The 26,700-nt window shown below is 45.9% G+C and overlaps 1 protein-coding gene across 5 annotated transcripts in view; it reads right to left on the bottom strand.

Moving 5' to 3' along the window:
- Nucleotides 1-2,116: 2,116 nt before the first annotated feature.
- Nucleotides 2,117-26,700, bottom strand: part of PBX1 (PBX homeobox 1) — a 275,405-nt gene continuing 250,821 nt past the window's right edge. For all 5 annotated transcript variants that reach the window (XM_080824110.1, XM_080824108.1, XM_080824109.1 and 2 more), the window contains one exon: nucleotides 2,117-2,608. Coding sequence is in view for 4 of the 5 variants with exons in the window: in XM_080824108.1 (XP_080680234.1) it covers nucleotides 2,516-2,608 (93 nt within the window). In the remaining variant the exon portion in view is untranslated. The remainder of the gene's footprint in view (nucleotides 2,609-26,700) is intronic.

Here is a 26,700-nt window from a genome sequence, read left to right as displayed (position 1 = left end):
TCTGCTCTGCTCTGTTTCATCAACTTAAAATGGCAACCATTCAACCCAAATCTGGAATCCTTCTTCCTGTTGCCAAGAGAACCGTTCCGGGTCTCTTCTGTACTTTGTGCGGTCAGGCATGTGATCCAGCCGTGCTCCTGTGTGCCCCTGACCCTGAGCAAGGTTCTCCACTGCTTCTACGACTACAGAGTTGTCACAAGATGGATCCTGCCAGGAAGCCCCTCTACTGAGCTCTGCTGCGATTGGGGGCACAGGTCAGTAGACACAGACTTTCCACTGCTCTTCGTCATCAAGGCATAATTCCATCTTGCCAAAGACTTACTTTTTGCCTTTCCTTCAAATTCACACACCTTCTGTTTTTCTTAGGTATCCCCTCTCCCCAGCATATACACAGGAGCAATTTCTGTTCATTACTGTAGCGCCATGCACCATTTCCATGACCTCGTTAGCGGGCCACCCTTCCCCCTCAGCATCCTCTCTCTCACCCACAGGCCTCTCAAGCAGAGTAGATGGGACAGGGGACTAAGCACTTACAAGGCCACGTACTGGATTCAAGTACAAACTAAGAGCACTGGGTCCTATTTTTCTAGTGTGGAAGCTTAGCTCTAGTCTATGAAACCAAACCGACCAAAACAAACAAAAAAACAACAGTAATACCCCTTCTTCTCTCTGTCATCACGGCAATGACATCAGGGTATTGATGGTAACCCGAAGCTGGAACAGGAAAACCATTATGATGCCCTGCCATGGCACGAACCCATTTGTCTCAGGGATGACACTTCCCCTGACTTCCCATTTACGGATGGGATATGAATGAAACCAATTCCTTCAGTCTCTTGGTAAGCCAGGCATCATAATCCTCATTTTACAGATGAACAAAATGAGGCATGGAGAGATGTGACCACCTCCCATCATAGTCGGGTTACAGAGCCACCATCTTCTTCACTGGGGCAGCTGGCTATGAGGATGGTAAGCTCAGGTGACACTACAGAACGGCTTTCTAGTACTCTCCTCTTGGATATTCCCAGGAAATGAAAGTCACTGTGACAATTTCACTGAAAACGTTACTTCCCCCTTTCGAAACCCATCGCTCCCAGATCTTCAAATGAAGCTAGCAAAGTCTGCCTAAGCCGTGATCTTCTCCAACCCCTCCGGAACAGGAACATGGTGCCATGTTAACACTTTGAATAATTAATGCAACGCCCCTCATAGAAAACCAAAAAACAGAATAGACCCAAATCCATTACAGACATCGTAAGTACTATGTGCGGCTCCCTGAACGCTCAAGAGGTGGCAGGAACAGGAACAGCCTCCATTATGATGGAGTCCTGTGGATGTCGTTCTGGTGTGTGGGCATGCTGGGGGGCTACAGGTCCCAGAAGCCCCAGGCACATACTGTGTCTCTGAGCCAGTGACCTTCACTCAGAGTGGCTAATTCCCTCTCCTGGGCTCACAAGGCAAATTGCTGGTTGTCAATGTGGGTCTTTGCATGTGGCACATGAGTGATTGGGAGAAAATGAATGTGTGAGGCCGTGCATGTGCTGACATGTGCCTGGGTGTGCGTGTGCACGTGTGTGTGTGTGTGTGTAGGTTTAGTTGAGGGGCTGCAGGATAAGAACTTTCTACTCCTTAGTGGTTCATTCATCACCGTGCCCACTCAGATCTGGCTTTGCAGTAGGTTCTGGACATTGCTCATTAGGTGTTGTGTGGTCTCCAAAGACAGTGCCTCTGAAACCAAGAGCTGTTAGGAGAAGGAGGAAGCCTCCAAGAATTCTGCCCTTCTTGTTGCTTACGTCCTCTCCCGAGGCTAGACTTCCTGCCTGGAAATCAACCTAGTGGAGCTGAGACTAGAAAACATGGCACCTTTAGAAACCCAGCTATGGCAGTCCCTGGGGCACAGCTGGGGCCGGGAAGGAAGAGGAGGAAGTGTTCTAAGCAGAACCAGCCCAGGGAGGGAAGAGCAAGAGGGGGCAGAGGGCCTGGAATGAGTGGGGCAATGTGGCGCATTCCTGCTAAGAGGTAGTGAGAGTAAGAAGAGAAACAAGAGAAGGGCTGCCTGTTAACAGAGGGAGCGAGGGATCCGAGTGAGGTAAATTTGGCTCCTCAAACCACCAGCATGAAAACATACAAACACATTTATTATTTTCTTTGTATTTTCTTTCCTCTTTAAATTCCTCTAATTGTTGAAAATATCCTTCCATGATGTCATAGAGGGCGGGGACCCAGGGAGTCTAGGACAGAGGAGGGAGGGGACAGGAAAGATGGCGGACACCAGGCTGACAGCTGGAGGCAGGGAGGGTGGCTTCTACCCAGAAAAAAAAGGGAAGAGAGTATAAAGAAGTGTCCAGATTGGCTGAAATAGCATCCCAAAGAAGAGAAGAGAAGGAGACTCTTATTGTGTTTGCTGATTGCTTCGACCTCCAGTCTGACCGCTTCAGCGTTGGGAGAGAAACCCTCCCTCCTGGCCCTGTCCCGACTGGGGCACAGGGTCAGCCGGGATGCGATTGCTGGGAGATCAGTTGGAGGTATCAGAGTGAACACTGCCAGGGCCTTCTGTAGGGGAGGTCACTGATGAAGGGGTAGTAGCATCCTGCCAACCTCCATTAGCCTAGAAGGGAAAAAGGGAGAGAAGTCAGTTCTCTGAGATCGGGCTGCCATTTTGAGCAGACAATGACAACAAGGCAACTTGTGTAATGGGCCTACCACAGTGCCTGGCACATGGGGACACTTCTTGGCTGGGCAGCTGTTCCTGTGGTTGATTATACTCCCTCCACCCTCAGACGAGTATGGGTCCTTCCAGTGAGCCTTTGGACCCAAGGTTAATACCTCCCACTTCTCAAAGATACTCTGAGTCAATCCAAGCTGTCGGATGATCATTGTGTGTGCTCTAGAGGCATGACAGGTCAAGGGACCCAAGTTCTAGTTCGGAGTCTGGCAAGGACTAGCTGTTGACTCTGGCGAAGTCTGTCCACCTCACTGGCCTTCAGTTCTCCTTTAGAAAAATAAAAAGGGTGTCCAAATGCTTTCTAAGGCCTTTCCCTGCTTTTTCCGTATGTTACACGATTCCAGGCACTTGTTCTGTGGAAGGTTCTGTACTAGTTGCTCCTGGGCATACAATGATGAGTGAGAGACAGTTCATGTCCTCAAGGAGGGGGATAAGACATGCATATGAATGAACTATAATTCAAGGCAGAGTCGAATAAATGGTTCAGCCCCGCTGTTATGGCAGTTCAGGGAAGGCTATTGCCTCCCATCTTGGTGGAGCATCAGAGAAAGCATCAGGGGAAAGGTGCTCTTTGAGGTGGGCCTTGAAAAGTACAGAAGGTGACTCAGGTGACTGACACAGGTGAAATGGAGGTGGACTAAGGGCAGCTTTGCATAAATATATCTAGAGAGGTGGTGAGCCAACAGATCGTTTTTTCTAAGACTCCAAATCCAGAAGCATCCAAACAATGGGATTGTTCTAAAGGATTTGTTTTAGTGAACAGCCCTAGCTGAAAATATCCCACCATTAAAATAGTTGAAGAATGATTTGTTAGAGTGGTCAACTCATGATACATCATTCATGATGGTTTATGTATTTTAAAGCATTGAAACAGAAGTGTGCTAACATGCCTTTTTCCCCCTAATTCCCATGTTCCTTTGAAGTTAATATACCTCACCTCTGAAAATGTTCATGTTGAACAGACCAGGTGTTAGGCATTCCTGGTAAATCATTTTCCACCGTACCCATTACTCATTTGATTCCCTTAAATACTTAGGGTACATAGGGCAGGTAATATTCTTGCCATTTGGGAGGGACCACAGCTTGTGCTCTAGAAAATTCCACCGTACTGAGGCACATGCTTGACACCTAGGTGCTGGAAACCCGTGTTCACGTTTCCTTCATAAGAAAGCAGAGATGCGAGAGAGAAAAGCAGGCATCTGGGTTATGACTGAGATACACAGGCTTCTGAACCTCTCAATCTGGGCTCCTTTTTCTCCGCCCTTCTCATCCACTTAGCTTTTTTTTTTTTCCTCCCACCGGCTCACCCACATGATGCTCCAATCTCCCCTGGAAAGCCAGGCGCTGAATTCATAGCAGCTCCCACCAGTTACCTCTGCAAAAGGATAGTTTTTATTTTTTTTCCCCACACCTCACTAAGGAGCAGGTCTGGATACCAAGAGCACAAAGGGTCATCCTGGGAAATGCCAAGGGCATTCCACCTCCATCAGGGGCCCAAGAATAATTGCTCGAAACTCCAAAGCTCCATCTCCCAACGGAGTCAAGCAGCTCCTCCCGCCCCCTCTTCCTGCCCAGCACATTTCTCCTGCTGTTGGTCAGGGATTGAAAGGGGAACAATCAGGGGAGATGGGAATTCTTTCGTTTACAGTTCTTTCTTTGCTCTCTTTCTGGGGCCAAGCCTCTGTAGTATGATCAGAATCAAGAACAGAATTAATTCCGTGTCCTAAGGCAGGCTGATCACGGGGGTGACAGGAGCTTAGTCTCCCTTCCCAACCAAGAATATGTATGCTGGTGCCATAATGGGTAGATGGGGAAAAGCAATCATATTTCTTTTGCCCCAAAGAAAATCCCTTAATTCTTTGATCTTTTCTGATTATAAAAGATACACTCATATAATATTTTCAAAAAGAATATTTGCAATCTATATGTGATGGAATACTGAGAAAAGAAGACAAGCATGAAATAGACAATGTACAACGTCCATAATCCTACCACTCAAAGACAGTTAGCTGTTAGTATTTTGACACCTGTCTGTCCTAGTCATCCTTTTTCATATGTGTGTGTTTACTAGAGAGACAGGTAGGTCAATAAGTAAACGGCCAGCTATGTGGGTGTATGTGTGTGTTCGCCGAGTGGTACGGGCTTTTAAGAAAACCTGAGAGAGGTTTCTTAAGTACAGAGTCATGATGCAGAGAGTCAAGTGCTGGTACAAGGGGAAAAAACTCATGTCATAGGGTCGAACAAGTAGATACGGAAGCTCGGGGAGGCAGTCAGCGTCTGAGGCAGAGTGCGAGGCACAAAGGAGTTTTGCGACCCCGCTCCTAAGGCCCCACTATTACCATTATTTAGCCATGCTCCAATCTCATTAAAATAACAATAAGGGGTGCCCCCAAAGAAAGCCATTAGTCAAGAAAATGAGCCCTGTGGCCTCTCATTAGGAAGGAACCGGCAAGGCATTCTACGTGGACCAGAAGATTCTGGAAGATGCCTTTTGATTCGTGTCTGAGATGAAAGAACTCAAACAGGAGACATCTGAAAAAGTTTTGTTTTCTCAGACCAGTGCACACGATGCCAGAGGGTACAGGGAACTCACAGATGGTAGAGGCAGGAATTAGTCCAAGCCGATATCAAAACTGGCATTTTAATTATGCTAGTTGGCCTGGTGAAGGACGATATAGAAGACTTTCTATTAAAAACAAATACATAAAATCAACCTCTTTGGCTGCCTTTTTTCCCACTCCCGCTCTACACACACACACACACACACACACACACACACACACACACACCCCAGACTGGGTGACCAACTGTCCCAGCGTGCCCAGGATCTCCCACCCCTTGTTAACACTGAGGTCCCATATTCCCAGAACCACTCCCCTCCCCTGCCCCCGAGACCCAGGAACATGGAGAGAGCGGCTCATCCTCCCTCAGGATATCCCAGCAATGACCCCCTACTGCTTGCCACATTCAGGACCCCTCGGCGTCCGGTTTTCAAGTTAGAGGACCACCAGCCCTTTCTGGAATACGCGTGCCCATCCCGGGCGCAGGCTGAAGGATCCCTGTCCCCGGAGGTGCTTCAGATCCTGGCCCAGGCTCTGCTGCCCCTGCGGCTCACACCTCCGCAAGCAGAAAGGCGAGCAAGCCCCACGGAACCGGGTTTCCCGTAAATCACTCCAGCTGCTTTAGCCCCACGGCGCCAGCTTTAATGGAAGCCGCTGGGAGGCTGCTCCGTCTTGGGAAACAGCTGACCTCGCTTACTGGCGCCTTAACCCTGGGGAGCAATTCCTTCCTGCGTCCTGACTGCGGGTGCATATTAAGCAGGAAACCCCACCTTGGCGTGTTTATCTATTTCTGGGGCGGGAGCAGGGAGCCTCAAAGATGGTCTCATTAGCCGCCGCACGGGGGTGGCGAGAATAGCTTAGGAGAAATAAGACTCATTTTTATTTTTCTTCTGTACCCCAACTTCTGCCTTCACGCTCCGATGCAAAGTCCCCGTTGTAATGGACACGCTCGCTTCTAAATGCTGATGCTGGAAATGCCCAGGAGGCCTGGCAGGGGTGGGAGGGGGAATCCTGCAAAACCTAGTATGTCCCTATTAGCTCTACAAACCTCGAGAACAGAAGAGCGTTTACATTTGCACCCAGTCCTACAGGTGATCCTGTAGCCTGCAGAGGCTGGAGGTGAGACCTGGGCTCAGATTTAATTCCACCAAGAGGAAGCCCAAGCTGGCGGCAGTCTCATCGTGGGGCCTCAGGGAGGAGGCAGCTAACAGAACATAAAATTAAGATAATGTGCAGCTGGTTTTCCAGATTAAAAAAAAACCTGGACTTCCAAACACAAATCAAAGCAAAAGGTATTTGGGAACAAAATTATTTCAGAACAAAAATGACTATTGACATCCTACCTGAATGAATTTGGTCCATAACTGAAATATCCCACGGCTGCCGGGACCCCCTCCAATGGATAAGGCACGGCCTTCCTGGAGGAGGAGGCCTAGAATGCCCACTATGATGCCAGGGACGGAGCAATGGAGGATGGGGACCAGCCACGTGGCTTCTCTAGACGAAACACGAGAACCCAGAATGGCATCCAAAGCGCTGACTTCTCTCCTCTTGGCCACCTTCCCAAGCCCGGACAGGGGCCACCTGCCTCTGCCTCCCTATGGTGGCCGCTGGGCCGAGAGCCGCTGGTCCCATCCTCCGCTCCTTCCCGCTCTTCCTCTGAGCTCACCTTAGCAGCAGACACTGGACGCAGAGAATTCATCACCAGCTGTGACAGCCCAAGCGAGCCTAGCACTAAGAAACTCTCATTTGCAACCGAGAAATGCGCTGAGGTGCCACAAATGGCCTGATGTCAGCACCAAGTAGAGCTCGATCTGCATACGGGCCAGATGCCATTACCAGAGACACCCGGAGCATAGTGGGGGAGGCGGGCGCGCTCCGGGCCCTCAGTCGCCTGGCCGTGGTGGGGCCGGCCAGGAAGAAACACAAAGAAACACGAATGCACCCTCTTGCCCTCTCTAGGAAGACACACACACACACACACACACACACACACACACACACGTACGTGCATGCACAGGGACACACACAAACACACACACAACCACGACTGGTTGGGGGAGACACCAGCTCACCCAGTGGGGTCACGTCTTGGATCTGCCACTTTTCCAGGAAGATGGCAGAATGAGGTGTTCGTGATAGGCACACACTTCTCCCAAGGTTGTACGCGAGCGTTTACCAAAAGATGCTCAGGGGCAAAGCGATGCTGTTGGAAAGTCCCCTCAGGGACAAAATATTCAAAATTTCCCCGGCGGGGGGGTTTACACCAGTAAGCCGGCGCGTGCCCAGTCTGACACGCTCCAGTCCTATCTCCAGCTGTCACCAGAGCCATCTTCGCAAACTGCAATTCTGATCTCCCTCTTTAACCTCCAACAGCTTCCCACTGCCCTCAAGATAAGGCTCAACGTCCTCGTGAGGCCCACCACGTCCGTGAGCTCGCTTGTGTTTCCTACTTCAGCCACATCCGGCTCCTGAGAAGTTCCTCTAGCGGAGCGGTCCTTCCCTGCCTGCTTCCTTCTCCGTGAAGACTCCGCTCATCCAATTTCGTGCCACTCACACCTTGGGCTGGTTTTCAAGATGGAGACGAAGCATCCTTGTGTCCCTATTTGCCCCCTGGCCATGTCTCTTCCTCCTGCAGGTGTGTCGTCCTCCACCCACCCCTGCTCCCCCCCCCCCCCCCCCCCCCCGCCGCACTCTCCTCCCCGTGTTCCCAGTACGCACCGGTGCCACCATATTGCACTGGTTCCTTTCTCTGTCTGTCTCACCTACCAGACCACGACAGTAGGGCTGTGGGACTTATCTTTGTTTCCAAAGGGCCTACCGCAGGGCCTGAGGCAGCACAGATCTTAATAAATCTCTCTTGGGGGGCGGGGGGACATAGAAAGAAGTAAGCATTCAGTGGCACGACAACATTCGTGCTCCATCGTGGGTCTGGACAGATATCACGCCCGGGGCCTCCACAGTTCGGTCTGACGACGTGTGAAGAGCCGTGTACACCCAGGAAACAGTCAAGGGCTAAAGCAGAGATGGGGCTAACGTTCAGGGGAGCTTTTACACCTAGGGGGCGAACTTTCTAAGCAGGCGTCTGGGAGATCTGGTGCTTTCAAAGCTTATCCCAAGTAAGGAAGGACGATGTATATTTACACTGCTCTGTTTTATTTCCTTAAAAAATGGTTGAAAAACCTCTGGATCCCGCCTGTAGCAGCTCCGCAGCTCTGCACACCATCTCAACAAGGAGTCTTCTCCCTGGGGCACAGGGAGGAGGAAGATATCACCGTCCCCTACAGCCGGAACGGCCTTCTGGTCGCCTCAGCAGTGGGAATCACAGAAACGTCCGGAAGAGACGTCGTCCCTGCATGGCCTGCGGGGACGCTCCCCGTCTTTTCCCTCTGTGAGGCTGAGACCCACATGCACATGCAGCTTCTACCTTGGGATCTGGGATTGGAGTTGCCAGATAAAACGTGGAACATCTCCCAAATTTTGCATAAACAACAAAGAACCGTCGCGTCGAAGTCGGTGGCGTGCAGTGTTTTCATGTGCTAGACGTGGGCGGTTCTATTTGGGATGAACATCTACACTCCACCGCAGACATATTTTATCCCGGCTTCTTCTGGTACCGCAGACAACTCAGAGTCCGCGTAGCCGTGGGTCCTGCTCCGACCTTTCGCACCTGTATCTCCACACAGGCGCGTCTCTGCTGTGACAACACCTTCGCCAAGTCCGCGCCTGCCTCTGGGTCATGTTGCTCTTTCTCACACTTCAGCTGAGACTGAGGAAGTGACGTGCTTTTGCAGTTCGAATTCTGCTCTGGAACCTCAGCCCCAGCCAACTACTAGCCGCCGCCACATTCCCCTTAAGTCTGTCCCGTGCCACCGGCTCCAGAATCCCTGTTTGCAGGGTCCCCTGACTGCTGTGGCCGTCCTCCCCGATTGCCACCTGCCACCAGGTCAGTCCCTGGTGACCCAACAGCCAAGTCCCACCAGCACATCCCTTTCTAGCCACAGCCTCCTGAGCTCTGAGATTTTGCTCTGAAGGTCTGGATGTGAAGAAAAACCAGCGGTGAAGCAGCCATTCCTGGTAGAGAACGGATCGCCTGGCTAACCATGACTTCAGTGGTGTAAACTGCTGCCGAGAAGTGACAGATTTCCCACCGCCAAAGTGAGATTCCTTCTCAACCCATAGTGAAGTCCAGCGGGAGGCTCTGTGCCTTTGCCTGTCCCTGTCCTCTGATCTCTAGAAATCCATGCCATTGTCTACAGCCTGGCCTGAAGGTCACCTCCTTCCTTCTTCAAGACACACCAACAGCCACTTTCCTAAATGGGAAAGTGGCTTTGAAAGCCTCCCTGGGTGTCCCGGCCCTGGGAGGACATGGCCATCTGGTGGCCGGCGCCCATCCTACCTGCGCCATTGGGCAAGGATGGTGCTAGTAAGTTTCCGACTTTGGTCAATGAGTACATAATGGTATATAAACCCAGTGGGAGCTCCTATTCCTACTTCTCAGGTGAAGAAACTAGGACTCGGGAACTGGAACTTGCCAGACTCAGTCCCTGCTATATGCCACCACTTTTGGACATTTCAAGTTTCGAAAGGTCAGGCCGTGTGACCGTGTGGGCACCGCATGAGAGCACAGCTCAGGGCTGAAGGCAGGGGACTCTTGGCTGCAGTTCACCTTCACGGAATCTTTATGCTGTTCAGGAAAATGCTAGAATGTACGTACCAAGAGACCAGCCTCAAAAGAGTCTTTTGGGGGATTCTAATATCTCTCGCTCCTAAGCCTCAATTCACCTCACCAAACTCGGTTTTAGACAAGACAAACCCTGCTCCCCTGGGGAGTGGGGTCTGGGACCCCACCATGTGCGGTGCCATCTTGCTAGATGAGACTAAGTTATTGTAACTGGAAATGCAGAATACTGCTCTCAGACCTGTAGAGTGAATTTGGCATTCATCCACTTGGTATGAACAGGGAACTCTCGCTGACCAGTCATGGTCTCCAGCCTCCTCCGGCGCACATTCTAGCTGCCGTCTAAGGGGTGACAGTCAACACCCAGCACCACACAATGGAAATACACACGCAGATCAACTCTGAGACGGAGAGCTATTCGGGTGCCTTCTTAGTGCCATCCTTTCTAATTCATCTGTGAGAAGGCCCAGAATGAATACTGCCACGTAAGGCTCTTCAGACACACAGGGCGGTTTGGGAGAACCCTTCCTGGCTTGCACAGGATATGGAGTGTGCATTTCCAGGCATACGGCGGGGCTGCTTTCTTATTTCTATTAAAAATACCAATTGGACAGCTATACGGAACGTTTCCGTGTCCCAGACTTACGGAGTCCTTGGGTGAAATGTGCATCAGGAAGTTAAACCTTAAAATTTGTTTTATTTAACATTGTCAAAGAAAAATAAGCTCAGCCTGATTTAGCTAAATAGAGGTGCCTTAGTGCAGAAAAGTATTTATATCTCAATAAACATCTCTGCACTCAGACCTGCATACACCAAAACACACAGACGCTTACACACGTCCATACAGCGCTCACGAACAGGCAACATTTCCGCAGATTTTATCATATTTACATAGAACCCATACACGTTTAGAAAATACAGCAACTAAAGAATGCAGAGACCGATACGCACACACATGCACATACGCACAGATGCTGCTTAAACTCGAAAAGGGTAAATACATAAGACAACAGAAGATTGTATTTATGCATAGGGCTAAATCTGGATAATTCAAGCAAAGGGTATTTTTTTTTTTTTAACTCTCAGTATAAATTATCCGATTGGCTGATTCTACACAGCCCCCAATTCTTTATCTTTATTTTATTTTTATAACCTCTGATTTTGCTTTGGCTCTTCTGAAAAGCTATTATTTACTCTGGGCACACAGAGGAATTATATATACACCTTAACGATGAACGGTAGCTATGCACAGAACACACACACACACACACACACAGGAAATGTGTGGCATAGACCTTGGGGCTATTTACCGTCACACAGGAAGCTACAGCCCCTTACACTTTTCTGACCATCCAAGAGACAGCAATTACCCCAGATTATCAGACCAACAATGACATGCCGCGTAAAGAGAGACACCGAGCCAACTCTACATCCCAGAGACTGGCATATTCAAGTACACTTAGGACATTAATAGCAATTTACGTGCCATCACTGAGACAAAGCCACAAAGGCTCCACTGGCAGCCTCTTATTTTGAAGCCTATTATTTGTGGGAGTTACAGGCTATAATCACAACAGAAACTTTCAAAACCCTTATCTTCCGTGACGCACCAAATCTATTTCAGAGTCATAATTGCTATGTCACCGGAGAGTTTGCTGCTTAATGCACTCAAATGCCATTTAGTGTTTGCAGGGTCATTACAGCTAACAGAAGGGTGGGGAGGGGGAGGGATGCGTTGGGAAGCTGTGGGGGGAGGGGAAGGCAGACGGAGAATGTTGAGGGGAATGTGCTAGAACGGGGTCCTTGTTTATGTAGGGGAGGATACTGTTGTTTTGAGCATTCCTTTTATCGGCAAAACGAGAGCAAGAGCTTGAAAACTCTCCGCGGACTTGAAAATGCAGAATTGAGAGTTCAGGGGCTACCAACCCAGAGATCCTTCATGGAGGCTGGGGAACGGCCTCTCTTATTCTGGGATTCTCAACCAGGTGTCAGAGTGGGTTGATTTTTTTAAGAATTTCCATATTTTCCTTTTACGCGGTTCCAGAAACCTCTGCAGTGGGGATCTTCCATTGGTGCTGTGGGCTTGGGAGTCTGAGCTGGCTCTTCTGTGTGTGCTCTGCTATGGAACGGGAAGGGTGGGGGGTGGACGGTGCCCCTGAGGAGTCAAAATTCTGCAGCTCAGAATAACGTGCTCCCTCACAGGTGGCCAAGGAAGATACCGGGAGGCCGACACAGCAGCCAAACCACCAGAAGACATCACGTCACGCAGAAGACCGTTTTCTAGGCCTGCGGTCCTAAGAAAGCTGGTTAATGTCCATCGCTTGCTTTCTTCATCCTGACTACAAACTAGCCAAGGACATACCCGGCAACTCCTAAATTCCGGCACAGGGTACATTGTCAAGGACATTTTTGCCTGATTAACATATCTCTAGGTTTTCCAAGAAATCTCCGAGGTTCTGTTTTTAGGCCCCGAGGTTTTTCATAGACTAGAAAGACAGAAAATGTTAAGTGAATTCAGACTGCAGGGTTAATTTTTTTTTTAAAGATCAACACCAGTATTATAGATCTGCCTTTAGTTTTCCTAGGATAAAAAAAATTCACCTTTCACACTAAAGAACCTTCCACAGAAACAGACAGAATGAGACCTTTTTTTCCACAGGAGTCCCCATCCACTGAGAAATAAGTTTTCTCTGTATTGTCTACACGTTGGCCAAGTGTAGGATGGAATAATAACATTATCGTATAAAAGTTCTTAGAAATTAAATGGAAAAGATGAGCATTTCAAGAATATGTATAGAACGCTGGCAAACATACGAAAAATGTTCAATATTACCAGTGTCGAAGAGATACAAATTAAATTAAAATAAAAATGAGAGGCCATTTTATAGTTTGATAATTGACAAAGATTTAAAAGACTATTAAGAGAGTGAGGAAGCGGGAATGATCGTGAACTTCTGGTGGGAGCTGTGCGTTCATACAAGTTTCCAGAAGATATGTTTCCCTACATCGCGAAAGCCTTAGTCTAGTTTGTATCCTTTGATCTGACAATTCCATTTCTAGGAATTTATTCAAGGTAGTAACAGAAAATATACACTGAGTTTTCTGTCTTACGCTGTTTACCAAAGTGTTTTTAATAATAGTAAAAACAACAACAACCACCCCCCAAATAAGAAAACAGCCTAGCCCTTCCACTACAGATTGATTAAGTAAATTATGGACTTTCCCTATACCATGCTTCTGTGCAGTTATTAAAGTTATGCTTGAGAAGAATGTTTAATGATATGGAAAATATTCATAATATATTTTTAGTAAAATAAGTAGGTGACAAAATGATATGTTCGATAGGATCATAGCTCTTCTACACCCACACAAAACACACTTACACACAGGATGCTAGAAGGCTGGAGAGCAAAAAGTTAGCAGTAACTTCCTTCTGTGTGATTTTCCCTGCATTCTCCACATTTTCTAAGTCAATATTAATTTGTAATCAGAAAATAAAAAGTAAATGTAGAAATTAGACAAAGCGTATGCGGGAAAGTCCACATCTGATTTAGATCTTTGTCTTGTGTGTTTGAAAGGTCCTGGCTAATCTTCATAGCTCAATGGAAAGCAAGCCAGGGCAATCAGTGGTCAAATACCGGTCTGAGGTCTTTCTTAGATGGGAGACAACTGGGACTCTCGCCTAGAGAAGACGAAGTTAGCAAATGATTTCAAAGAATGTTCATCAGTTGTTTTTCCCTTGCCGCAAAAGAGTAAGGTCAAAGAAGGCAAAACACAGCAATCAACTTAGATGAGATACAGAATTTCTTGAGACTCTCCCTTTCATTTTCCTGCCCTCATGCCCAGTGAGGTTAATAACAGATTCCAAGAAGATGCTTGCTGATCGAATGAGTGAATGAGTGAGTGAATGAACTTTAGATCAAGGTCAAGGTCACAGAGTCAATATCTGCTCCAGAAAGAAGTATGGGAAAGACAAGGAAGGGCAGCAGATGTCTGGTCACTGAGTATCTACCCAAAAAAGGCTGAGGAAGCAAGTTGGTGGAGATGATAGGGTACGAGGGACGGAGAAGTTGGAGGTAAAGGATGTGTACCAGGCTGCGATAAACAGAAAGAAAAAAGAAGAAAAAAATTCACTCTTTTGTGGGAGAGCCTTTCTGGACAACAGAAACACCAAAATGCATATGCTTGCTTGCAGGAGTTCCAAGTAGGCAGAAAATCCAGCCACAAGTCTGCTTGCTGGTTTACAAATAAATAAGCAAAAAATAAAAGGAAAGAAAGGGAAAGCTTTTGACTATAGTTTCAAGCAAGCTCAGAGCAAAAAGTAATAAGCACCTGCTATGTACCAAGCCTGAACCGAAGGCTGGGCTATAAAACCAGGGGGTCTAGAGAGAAGGTAAAGAAAACAACCAGAAAAGGACTCCTACTCCAACCCGGCCTGCTAAGTACTATGTAGACACAGTCTGCAGGGACTAGAAGTACTTCTAGGAGACGATGATCCTGGACTACATCTTACAGACTGATTGCGATTATGAGATCCTTGCCCACTGCCATAGGTTCTGGGCTATGGATTCTACTGCTTGAGAATTTTGATGACCAGGAATTGCCTCTAGGAAAGGGCAAGCTCAGTAGCATAAGATACGGAGAGAAGGACATTTACAGCACCAGAATCTTCCAGAACTCATGGTCTAGATGGGAAGCACCAGGCTAGGTTCTTGGTGATCTTCGACAGCAAAAATCATCACACTAGCCAAGGAATGCCAATGGGTATCCGCAGGTCTGTTTTGCTCACCTTTAATTTTATTGTTGTTGTTATTGTTCTGATGCCTGGTTTTACCCACCTCTGAACGTTTTTTGTTTTTGTGTTTTGGACATTTTTAAAAAATGTCCTGATTGTTTTAATAAACTTGAGTTAAATCACATAATGCATATAAAGTACATAGCACACGAGAAGTCAGTAAGTGTTAGTTATTAATACAATTATTAAATGTCATTTTAGCCTGTTAATTTTCTATCCTTATTGTGTTTTAATTGTTTTTAACTTACTGCTTTATACCACTTCCTTATTTTATTACTACTTGATCTGTTTTATCATCTTTGTAAGTATGTTCTTAGCTGATGCTATTTATTTTAACAACTCGTCCTAGCTTATTTTATGCTTTTAATGTTCTCTTTAGTAATTGTGTGTCCTAATTGCTTTTAACCTTCACTTTGCCGCTTAACACGCAATTTCCTCATTCTCCTGCCATTCTCACCCTCCTGTTCACTCCCCCGTAGTTCATTAGTATACTCTTTCTTGCTGGTTCCATTTCTCTTCTTTCCTGGCTCTTTTGATCTAAATGTTTATCATAGAAAAACAGTTCACACATTTCCTAGCTCTTTAATTATGTGTCACTCTTTTTTATATTTAATTTTTAAAATTTTATTCATATTATCCTTGCATTTTGTTACATTTAAAAATTTTTTTTAAAGATTTTAATTATTTATTTGAGAGAGAGAGAGAGAGAAAGTGAGCACATGCAAGCTGGAGAGAGAGGGAGAGAGAATCTGACGCAGACTCCGTGTTGAGCGAAGAGGTTCACGATGGTGAGATCACAACTTGAGCTGAAACCGAGAGCCAGCCGCTTAACCTAGAGTCACCCACAGGCCCCATGCCAAGTGTTCAGTGTCAACAAAGAGGAGGGACTGTCTCAGTAGAAGTCCTGCTCAGCAAAGCAAGGCGGTCCCTTCTGCTGGTCTGGGAGAAACTGTGACTTTCGTGGTTGATACTCTGGTCTCTTCAATGCTAACCTTCCTCCCACCCCAAACCATTATTTCACATGGGTAAGCTATTACGTTAAAATTTTACTCTTCCATTTTACTGTCCCCAAATTGAAAAAAAAAAAAAAAAAGATTTTTCTTGACTTCACACATAGATTCCTCAGACAATCTTGCTGTGTATTTTAATGAACCACCCAATTTCTCCATGAGGAGACACCAGATCTAAAATTTCTGCTCTCTCTCATATGATCGTTGAGTCCTTGGCTAAGTTGGTTAACCAAATGGGACACAACAGTGACGTAGGGTAGGCTATGTCCAGGGAAGGGCTTTCTATGTAATTTTTCGATTTAATTTTAAGAAGAGAAGCCACTGGTCTTAAGCATTCTCTATGCCACCCAAAAAGGATACATAATGTAATAGTCATAAGTGAGTTCTCATAGTTCTCCCTATCAGCCAGGCTCTAAAATATTTATTATCAGGAAACATAACGGATTCTTTTACGGTAAGGTTCTTGCCAAGTCCCTTTACTTAACATAAGAACTAGAGGTTTAAGGCTCCCTCTGGACAAAGGTTAAGAACAGGGCTTTGGAGTCAGACTTGGCTGGATGTGGGTCCGCATTCTGGCATTATCCTTTTCTGGCTATTTGATCTTGAGTAAACTACTTAATTTCTGAGTCTCTGTTTTCTCATCCATAAAATAGAGAAGAGAGTGTTGATAAAAACACTGGGATGAGGGGAGCCTGGGTGGCTCCGTCGATGAAGTGTCCTACTTTTGATTTTGACTTCGTGAGACCGAGCCCTGCGTTGGGCTCCGCGCTCAGCAGGGAGGCTGCTGGAGAGTCTCTCTCCCACTGCCCCTTCCCCAGCTCACGCCTCTCTCTCTCTTTTTCTCGAATAAATAAATAAATCTTACAAAAAAGATTAAAAAACCCCACTAAAGTATTAGGATACAGACTAAATATTACAAGTTAGTGTTCTCGGTGGGGATGTCGGTAGAAGCTTGGGTTTGCCTCAGAACTTTACACATGGAGTTGGCTGTGCCTTTGCTCTCTCGCCTCTCGAAAAGGGCAAAGAGTGTTCAGGAGTGACCCTGGGTCTCTCTATGACTCCCAGCTCTGGTGGCAGAGAAGCCTGGCACTTCTCTCCTTAGACCCTCACCCTTTTCAATTACCCCCCGAGTCTCAGGGTTGGCTGAAGATGGGCTTGCACACTCCCATGACAGATCACTTCTCTAGGGAGGAATAAAGTACAATTTTGGACAGCTGTGTGGCTTTGGAAAATAATAGTTTTATATAATTTCGGGGGGAAGCTTTAGAACTGGACCTTAAGCTAAAGGGGACTAAAGAAAAGGGAGGAAAAGAAGATGGAAGGTGGGAGACACAGGATCTTCGAAGTGAGGAGATCCACTGTAATTTTCAAATATCCTTAGTGTCTGTTTTTATGTACTTCAAAGATTCTTATTACGGCAAAGGGAACACAAGTCCCTTTAGAAGCTGTTGTTATATCAAGTCAGAACCGAAGGCAAGTGTAGAATAAAGCATCTGATTCAATGTGCAATGGACTTTTTAGCAGGGTCGGGCTCTCAGATTGCTGGAGAGTGAGTGGCCGTCGGGGGTGGGGGGCGAGAGGTGGCATCCGACGGCCTAGAAGAGGACAGATTACTCTGTGGTCAACTTTGTGCTCTGTCCTTCCTTCTCCTTCATTTTCATTTTTGTAAACTGTGAGAAAGGGGTGGACACAAGAAGGTGAAGGATAGTAAATTTTCACAAGTGTCTTACATTGGTCAAAAATCAGGAGAATGTACACTAACCATCTATAAGCTTAAATTACATAAAATTTTACTTTAGAAGAGAAAGAAAACTATAAACGAATACTGAATACTGGTTAATGACACCCATGCTGGTAATGTCGAGTCAGACAAACCTGTACTACTGCTGTCAATTTACTTTGAAATGCATCCAAAAAGTAAGCTGGCTTGGCGACAGAAGGAGGCAGATATGGGTAGATGCAGGATGAAATACGGATGCCAGAATGTGGGTGGTAGGCATAGTGGCTTCCCTGTGAAATTCTCCCCTCTTCTGTATGTTGGAAAAACTTTAAAATAAATGCTGGCAAAAAATTTTTTAGAGGTAGTATCCTTCCTGTTAAAGCAATAAAAACAACAACAACAGGAAAAAAACAACGTAATTCCTTCTCTTAGGCCAGCCCTAAGCACCATCCAAATGTGCTTCCCTCTAGAGCAGAGCTTCTCAAACAGAATGTGCTTCGACATCACCAGGGGATCTGGGTAAAGGACAGAATCTGATTTAACAGTCTCCGCGAGGCCTGAGATTTTGCATTGCTCGCGAGCTCCCAGGCGATGCTGACGTAGCTGGTCTGCGGCCACGCTGCGAATAGGCTAGCGGGTCAGTGGGGAGGGAACAGCTAAGCAATGGTTGCCAGCAAAGGCTCTGGGCACCCGGGAAATCTGAAACAGAGACGGGACCTCCTATAAGGTCGAAATGATTTTTAGACTTAAAGGGTTCAAGATGAGTTCAAAGACATGTCTGGCTTAGGCTTAAAAATTATTAGGTTAGATGAATGAATGGCTGACAGAGTCTACAATTACTGCAAATAGAGCCACAATAAATGTGGCATTTACATATTTATATTTTAAACCTTTCTCCATATTCCTTCATAGTTTAAAGCATATGATTATGCTAATCTCGTTAACTTCCTGTACACGGTTAATTTTTAATGACGAGTTCTAGTTGCCTTAGGAAAGTCTGATTTAGGCAGAAAACATGCTTCTCTGTGGTCAGTGTTAGGAAGTTTTCTCTGTTTTTACAGTGTGATCACAGCGTCAACACGATCGTCCCACGTTTGGTGGCCCCTATGTTGCTGGCGGGGCATCTAGAATTGCACTGTGCAACATGGCGGCCACTCACCACGTGTGGCTCTTCAAATTTCAATGAACTCAAATTAGATACAGTTACAAATCTGGTTTTTCAGTCACACTAGTCACATGTCCAGTGCTCAACAGGCATGTGGGGCTAACGGTTAACTTACGGCCAGCAGTGAAACAGAACATTTCCATCAGTGTAAAAAGTTCTTTTGGACAGCGTGTTTCTATAAAATCTCTAGAAGAATGGCAAATGTCAATCCATGTTTCTAAGTCACTCACATTTTTAGTTCATAGGAATATGAAGATATATGTAAATTCCTCTCACAATGGCCATTCCCAAAATTCGTTAAAATATTACTATTTTGGCAATATTGGGTGGAAGTATAGAGCTTCTGTTTCAGAGAAGCAGGAATGGAATAAATAACTCCCAGCATTTCTAGCATTCTGTGACTCTACTGGGTGCCAAAACCGTGTCTTACTGACATGACATCTATGTGGCCCATGATGGATACTAGAAGGTCCTCAAGAAATATTTGTTTAATAAAGCATTTACTCATTTATTTACTTTTCTGATCAGCTGTTCCAGACTCAAACTGGTCCCACTTTCTGTCTTATTTCTCCATCAAATTCAAGAATTGGAACACTTCGTATTTGGAGATATGGAAAAGAATTTCTCCAAACTCAAATAGAGTCAGAGGTAAGTAGATACATATACATACAAAATATACATACATATATATTTTTTTAAAGTACCAAATTTTAAAATAACAATTGGATTTTCTAAGATAGAGGTCTAATATGTTATCTGGAAACAAGCTAAGAACAGGGAACTCCTTCCCAGAAGTAAGAAGTCATCAGCAGAAATCGATGCCAACATTTCCCACAATTAAATTCAGCCGATTTAATTAGCTTAATATTTACTGAGGTCTAGAGGAGCCGTGCCACTTTCAGGAGCAACTGTCCTTTTGAGGTTGTGAAATTTTTCTTTATAGAGCAGAGGGCGGGACCGACTTGAGTCTCGAAAATCTGACCAGAACCTTGCCCAAGGGCGGCATGGCTGCAGGGCCAAGTCTGGGCCTGCCTGGGTAGGGTGCTCTAAAATACCAATTCAGTGAAAACAGCATGATGCACAACTGTTCTCTCACAGATGGGACTCTTTGCAAGAAGACAGATTTCTCTTTCATTTATAGCTTTGACCTATTTCCCTTCCTGTTGTAGTTTCCTGGAGATGGGAAAACCCATGTTTCACAAGCAGAAGAGGATCCCGGACGAGTTGTCTTTCTCAGAGTGCAGGAAATGGAGTCCTGTCAAGGGGAAGTGATAGGTCCACGGTCACATGGACAAAAAGTAGCAGAAACGGAATACAGATGTGTACACGCACAGCCACACACGCACTGTGAGTGTGATCACATCTGCGGTGACCGCATCACTTGGTTTGAGTTCACCCAAATTCTTTGTGACTATTTCTACTAAGGAGTCTCCCCCAAAAGGATATGTATTCTTGTAAGCCCATGGTATGGATTTTTGGGGAGGGGGTAGATTTCTCAAATTACTGCTGGTTGGTCTTGAATTCTCTCTTCGGAGTAACCTCCCTTCCAGATTCCCTCCTAAACTTCAGAGTTGATCGGTTCCCTTGTGTGAATCTTCCAAAAACAGGAAACCTGATCGCAAGCACTGAATGAGACTGAAAACTAAAACATGTGCTGATGGGCATCAGGATTTTACATCATCTCAGGTACAGGCTTTCCCCAACCTGACCTAGATATAATAGGACGTCACCTCCTTCCCCAAGGTCAAAAACACTATGGATGGTTTATTTATTGAATGGATGGATGCATACTTGAACACATGAATGCATGAGTGTATGAAGATGCCATTGGACAACGTGGCCTCATTTGTTTTCTGTACCTTGAAGGGCTTTCACCTGGCCACTGAGGAAAAACAACGGATTACATATGAAATTACAATATTGAGGGTTTTTTTGCTTCTTCAACTATTGCGGGCTCCAATAAAATATTTTTCAGTTCTCAAATGATAAGTTGATATGGTATTAAGTTTTAAAAGCCTCATCACGTAAGAAGCTAGAGGGGCTTCCTCCATTTCCTCTCGACTCTGCCATAAAGAAAAGCCGGGCTGGAAGCTTCTGGAAGGCAGCAGTCCATCTACACCATTCCTGCCCCCTCGAAATCCTCCAGAGATGGGTTCACCATGTTCAGACCTGTCAATTCTCATCACTCCCTCTACCCCTTCAGCCTGGGGCTGTTCACAAGTCCCAGCCGCAGTGCTGGGAGGTACCCGAAGGAAGCTAACTGGGGAGCATATCTGGATATATTTTCATACCTTCAAATTTTGAATTCCACTTGGTGAAATAGAAAAATTAAAACTTCATGTAATTAAAATGCATTTTTAAAGATTTGCATATGAATTTTAATTATCACTCTAACTTACCAGTCCTACAGTTTCACGTGTGGCAACATCTTATTAATACATACTTAAAGTGGGGGCGCCTGGGTGGTTCACTGGGTTAGGCCTCTGCCTTTGGCTCGGGTTGTGGTCTCGGGGTCCTGGGATCGAGTCCCGCATTGGGCTCTCTGCTCAGTGGGGAGCCTGCTTCCCCCCTCTCTCTGCCTGCCTGTCAAATAAATAAATTTTTGTGATCTCTGTCTAATAAATAAATAAAATCTTTAAAAAAATACACACTTAAGTGGAAGGAGGTCTCTCAGAAGTAGTTAAAAAAATTTAAAATGATGGCACATGGCCAAGTATCACCAAGTAACCCTTCTGATATCCAACCACCTGAAATGTGTTCATGTCAATAAGATGGTATTTCCGTCCTAATGATTTGTAATTTATTTATTTTCTTAATAAATGTCCTTTCCCCCCTTCACCTAACATGGGAGAAAAGCAAACCAAAACAAAAATACATATGCTGTGGCTTACAAAGATAAAAGTTTCATCTCTATTTTTCCACTCCTATAATAACCACAGAGCAAAACTGACAAGATGCTTCTGTCATGAACTGACATTAATGGCACTCTGCCTTTTCAGAGAGAACACTAATACTTTGTTTCCATCTTCACTGAAACTCTGGAGTAAGAAACATCTAACAGGGGTTTCTCTGTTGACCATTGGCTGGAGTGAATGCACTCCCTCAACTCACATTTGAAAATAATTAAAAATAAAGTGTTCCGCCCTTGAAGAATAATGCTTTCTGCTACCACATATCTCTGAGAATTCAAAAGGAAATGTTGGTGTAATGAAAGCTCTTCTTCCTTCCCATTTAGGATCTCAAGATACAATGGGAGGGGGAAGCAATGGAGTAGTCTAGAAGGAATACTAGATGCTAAGTCTCCCTTAAGAGTTCTCCAGGGAGTGCAGTCTACACTTGAGTCTAGTGTCTCTGGAGCAGACAGCAAAGAGTCAAAGATGGTCCTTGTGGATCTCTAGATTTAGATCTATAACTCTCGATCTCCACTCTAGGACTACCCAGCTGAAAGGGAACTTACAGCTTGCTTCTCTGGTAAATTTCACAGATGAAGCAAAAATACAGAGGTGATGGGACTTATCAAAAGAAAAGGCACAGGACGGCATTACATTTCCTGGTTTCTAGTTGCCTCTACCTCCCATGAGTTTGGCCATGAAGGTTCCAGTCGAACATCTGGTGGAGACAATGTTATACAGTTGTATGGATGGTAACCCACAAACAGGTGTTGACACAGGGTTTCTTTTTAGGACAGGAGGAGTTCTGCAGAATTCAAAGGGATCATTCTCTTGGCAATATCACCACTATATAATTTCAGGTACCTAATGCTGATTTGAATCAGATTCTCAGAAAATCTGCACCAGCCAGAAAGTTTAGAAACTTTTTATAAAAAAAGAAGATCTAGGGCACCTGGGTGGCTCAGTCAGTTGAGCATCTGATTCTTAGTTTTGGCTCAGGTCATGATCTCAGAGTCATGGGATCGAGTCCCGTGTTGGGCTTTGTGCTCACTGGGGAGTTTGTGGCTCAGATAGTTGAGCATCTGATTCTTAGTTTTGGCTCAGGTCATGATCTCGGAGTCATGGGATCGAGTCCCATGTTGGGCTTTGCGCTCACTGGGGAGTCTGTGGCTCAGATAGTTGAGCATCTGATTCTTAGTTTTGGCTCAGGTCATGATCTTGGAGTCATGGGATCGAGTCCCATGTTGGGCTTTGCACTCACTGGGGAGTCCCTCCTCCTCTGCCTGCCCCCCCCCAATAAATACATAAATAAAATCTCTTAAAAAAGGAAGTCTTAAAAAACTTTTTGAATTAGAAACATGATATATTTGTGGATTCATAAGGCATTTAAAATAAAGATAATTTCCAGATACTTTACTGTTATATAAGATGTGCCTATTGGTTACTAAATAAATACACTTTCTAAATTCAATGGCAACTTGTCTTCTCCTACCTGATTTATTCATCAGTCAACATGTTCTGAGCAACTAATACAGACATTTAGGAAACAGTTAGGAAATAAATGGGAGTGGAAGACATAAAGACCAACTAAGTTCTGTCTGTTCATATACCTGTAATGTAAGAGAAGCGTATGTGTGATAAAGCAGAGAGAAGCAGAGAAGAAGGGCTTAGGAGGATAACCCAGGCAGCAAGGAGGAACTGGCTGTGGGAGCGAAAGTATGATTTTGAGAGTGGAGAGGCATGGGGAAGGTGGCACAGGAATGAAGGACATTTACGGAGGTATCTGGCAGCCAGGCGCAAATGTAAGGGGGATGTGCGCAATCAGGTAGGGGCGAACTGACCATGTTGTCCAGCACCCAGATTGTACCTGGATGTCAGGAGGGTGAGGTAGAAGGGCAGATAGGTTGGGACCAGGGTGTGAGAGACTCTGAGCGTCAGACCTGGCATTTGAGCTTGCTTAGGTAGGCAACAGACAGGTGCTGGTGATTTCTAGGCAAGGAATGGCCGAATTCAGAGGGTGTGTGCAGAAGAAAGGAGACACTGAAGTCAGTAACAGTAATGAGAAAATGATCACAATGGCCAAGCCAATGAACTATTCTAGAACTAGGACAGTGGCAGTGAGAAAGGAAAGAGAATGAATGTGAGAGCTAAGTGATCGAAGTCTGTCTGATTGACAGGGAAATGAAATAACCTCCCTCCATTACTCAGAGCCACTCTAACCTGGTAAGTACTGCCCATTGTCATCCGAGAGCACAAAGGACTTACGGATGTATAACTGAACGCTCGCCACCGCTAAGCAAGGGGGTGTTTAAGACTTGTACAACTCTCCATCCTTGTCGAAAGTGTATCTTTCCATCAGAAGAGAAAAAAGTGACAACCGTGTCCTAACCAGTCCTCACTAGGAACTGTCTACTGTGAAAACTGCTCACACACGAGGAGAAAAAAGGTCAAATTAGAAAGTTACCGCTTATAACATTTCATACTGCATTCACGTGGAACGATTTCTGCTTTGCCAAGCCCTTTCCTACTTATTTTCTCTTTTTCCCTAAAGCAGCCCTTGAGGGCATTAAGCCTGGGAATTACAGGCCCCATTTTATGGAAGAGAGGTACAATGCCGACCCACAGACACACGAGCGTGACCAGGACCGGAGTCTCCCCGCTCTTCCCAACCTTCTATGCGTTCACTGTGTGGGCTCAGTGAAAGGCAAATGAAGGGTCTGAACTTTATGGGATTGAAAATAGACACTGGTTGGATAAGATATGGGTGCTATGAAAACCCAGCCAGGCGAGCAGATAATGGCTGCCCAGAAAATGTCCTCTACCGAGTGAAACACAATCCAGAGTCCAGCTGGGAATTCCATTGCTGCCTTGGGTTTAGGAATTGTTTATTTTTATTTCTTGGCTCGAACCTTTCATTCCTGCCCTTGTCTCTTCTTGTCTCCCTCCTTCCCTCTCTTTTTCTTCTCCTGGCAGCCAGAGCCAGGTGCGTCCACGTCGAATATCACTGTCTAAAAACACAGCTCGCTCTACCAAGCTTGGTTGCCTGCAGGTGGCACAATTTAAAAATTTAAAATGGACACCCAAGGAACATATCATATCACCATCAGCCTTTGAATCATTTACCCTGCTTATTAAAGACCCAGGAATAAAATAAACACTGTTCCCAGGGGGGAAAAAAAATGAACACACAATGAGAGAGTCTTTCGAGTGGCATTTTTAAGCCCAGTTTCTGTGGTAAGATTATGTAATCAGACATAATTGTCTGCACATGTTTGGTTACACTCTTTCAGAAATGATTCCCAGCCCACCCGATAGTGTCAGAGGGGTCAGTGTTGACCCCCCAGAGTCTGAGTGCCACCCTCTCCTCCACTACCCAATAAGGAAGCAGAACCGTGAGCCCATTTCCCGCCCACCCGCATAGACTTTCTGTGGCTCCTAGTCTCATCCCCACACTCTGGTATTTTCCTCATGTTCTTGTCTTCCACTTACACAGAGCAAAGCTTTTTCTGGAAAAATCTTTTGAGATAGAAGATGTATCTCAAAAAGACTCAGAAAATGCATAAATGCTTATGTGCTTGAAACCACCTCCCCCCCCGCCCGCCCCCCACACACAGACAAGCACAGAGCAACCTCATTCGTCTGGGGTCTGTTTTTGAGAACACACTTCTCCACCACAGTATCTTGTAAGATTTTTCTAAGCAGGTTTCCAGCAAGTCAGCCATTAACATGGTAATTATAATTAGCATAAGCACAGGAGGAAAAGAATGCCTCTGCTCTGGAAATCCTGTCTGGAAAAGTGACAGATTTGCCCAGACTATATTCAACAGGGTCAGCTTTGACCTCCTCTGTCTCCTGTCAGAGAGAGACTTGATAAATATCATACAAATTCAGAGGGGATTCTGCCTAAAGGAGGTAGAAAATAAAGCGCTCCTAAGTGGCAGGGGCCTTAAAAAGTCACCAAGACACTTCTGACCTGGTACTTGAGTCTCCTCTCTGACATCCTGACCGAGTAGCTAGCTATGCCGCCATGTTTGAACGCCCTGATGGATGGGGAGTTCTTGACTTCCAGAGGCAGCCAATCCCTTCTCTGGACAACTCTCACTGGAAGAAAGGCCCATCAAAGGTCGAAGTGAGATGTGTTTCTCTGAATCTTCTACTGGTTTCTATCCTTGGCCCATTTCGCTCACTCATGACAAATCCAATCTTTCTCACAAATAACATGTCTAAAACTACTATATACCACCCACGTCTTCTCATTTATGGGCTAAGAATTCCCAACTCTTCCAACCATTCCTTGTGATGAACCTGCTGGTGTTCTGTTGATTCTTTCCAGTCTCACTTTAGTTGTGTCTGAGTTGACCAATGCAGGGCTGAAGGAGACATCACCTCCCCCAGTGCAGACACCACAGCTCAGTTAGTATAGACCAGGATGACATTTGACACATCAGGCCTACCGTTCCTTCATCCCACCCCCAATTCCTTTGAATCGTAACACCAGAAACAAACAACAAAAAAAGCATCACCATCAGTCAACCACAGTTTTCTTCCATAGTTCTGAGCCACGGTTCTACTGGAACCTCCTGCAACCTCTAAAAGCCCAGGAAATGACCCCTGATCTAAAGGACAGCCTCCTTTTCCAGGCTGCCTCTTGTCCTCGCTTGCTGTCACCGCTGCTGAGATAGCGGACGATTGATCTGAGAAATCAAGTTGGATTGCTGTCCCAAATCTACATTCGGTTCTCCTTGTGTCTGTCTGATCGATTTCACTCTGTGCGACACAGCTTGTCGCTATGAATTTTCATGCTAGTCAGAAGCCGCCAGCGCGCCCAAGAACGAGGAGAAGACGGTCTGCACCCCTCCCCATCCCTTCCCCATCCCCAGCCTCTGTGTTAATTTCTTTCTTGTTTTTGTCCTTAGACAGACTGGAGAAAGGTGCTTTTTCAGACCACAGACCTGGATGCAGTGGCTTTTGGGCTACTGGTTTTCCTGCCCAGGGTCCCCAGGCCCCAGCTTGTGGTGATATTTCCGACCACCGTTGTGCTAGGTGTCACCTGTTCAGCGGCTCCTCTCAGCTGAACTCGAGTGGCCGCAGGTGCCATGAGAACACTGATCGGGTGTGACAGCCCTCGACGCCAGCTGCCTGCATGAAGCCT

Source organism: Martes martes (assembly GCF_963455335.1).
Source record: "Martes martes genome assembly, chromosome: 15".
Classification (NCBI taxonomy): Eukaryota; Metazoa; Chordata; class Mammalia; order Carnivora; family Mustelidae; genus Martes; species Martes martes.
The sequence above is the reverse complement of the archived record's forward strand: the minus strand, read 5'-3'. Positions and strand labels throughout refer to the sequence as shown.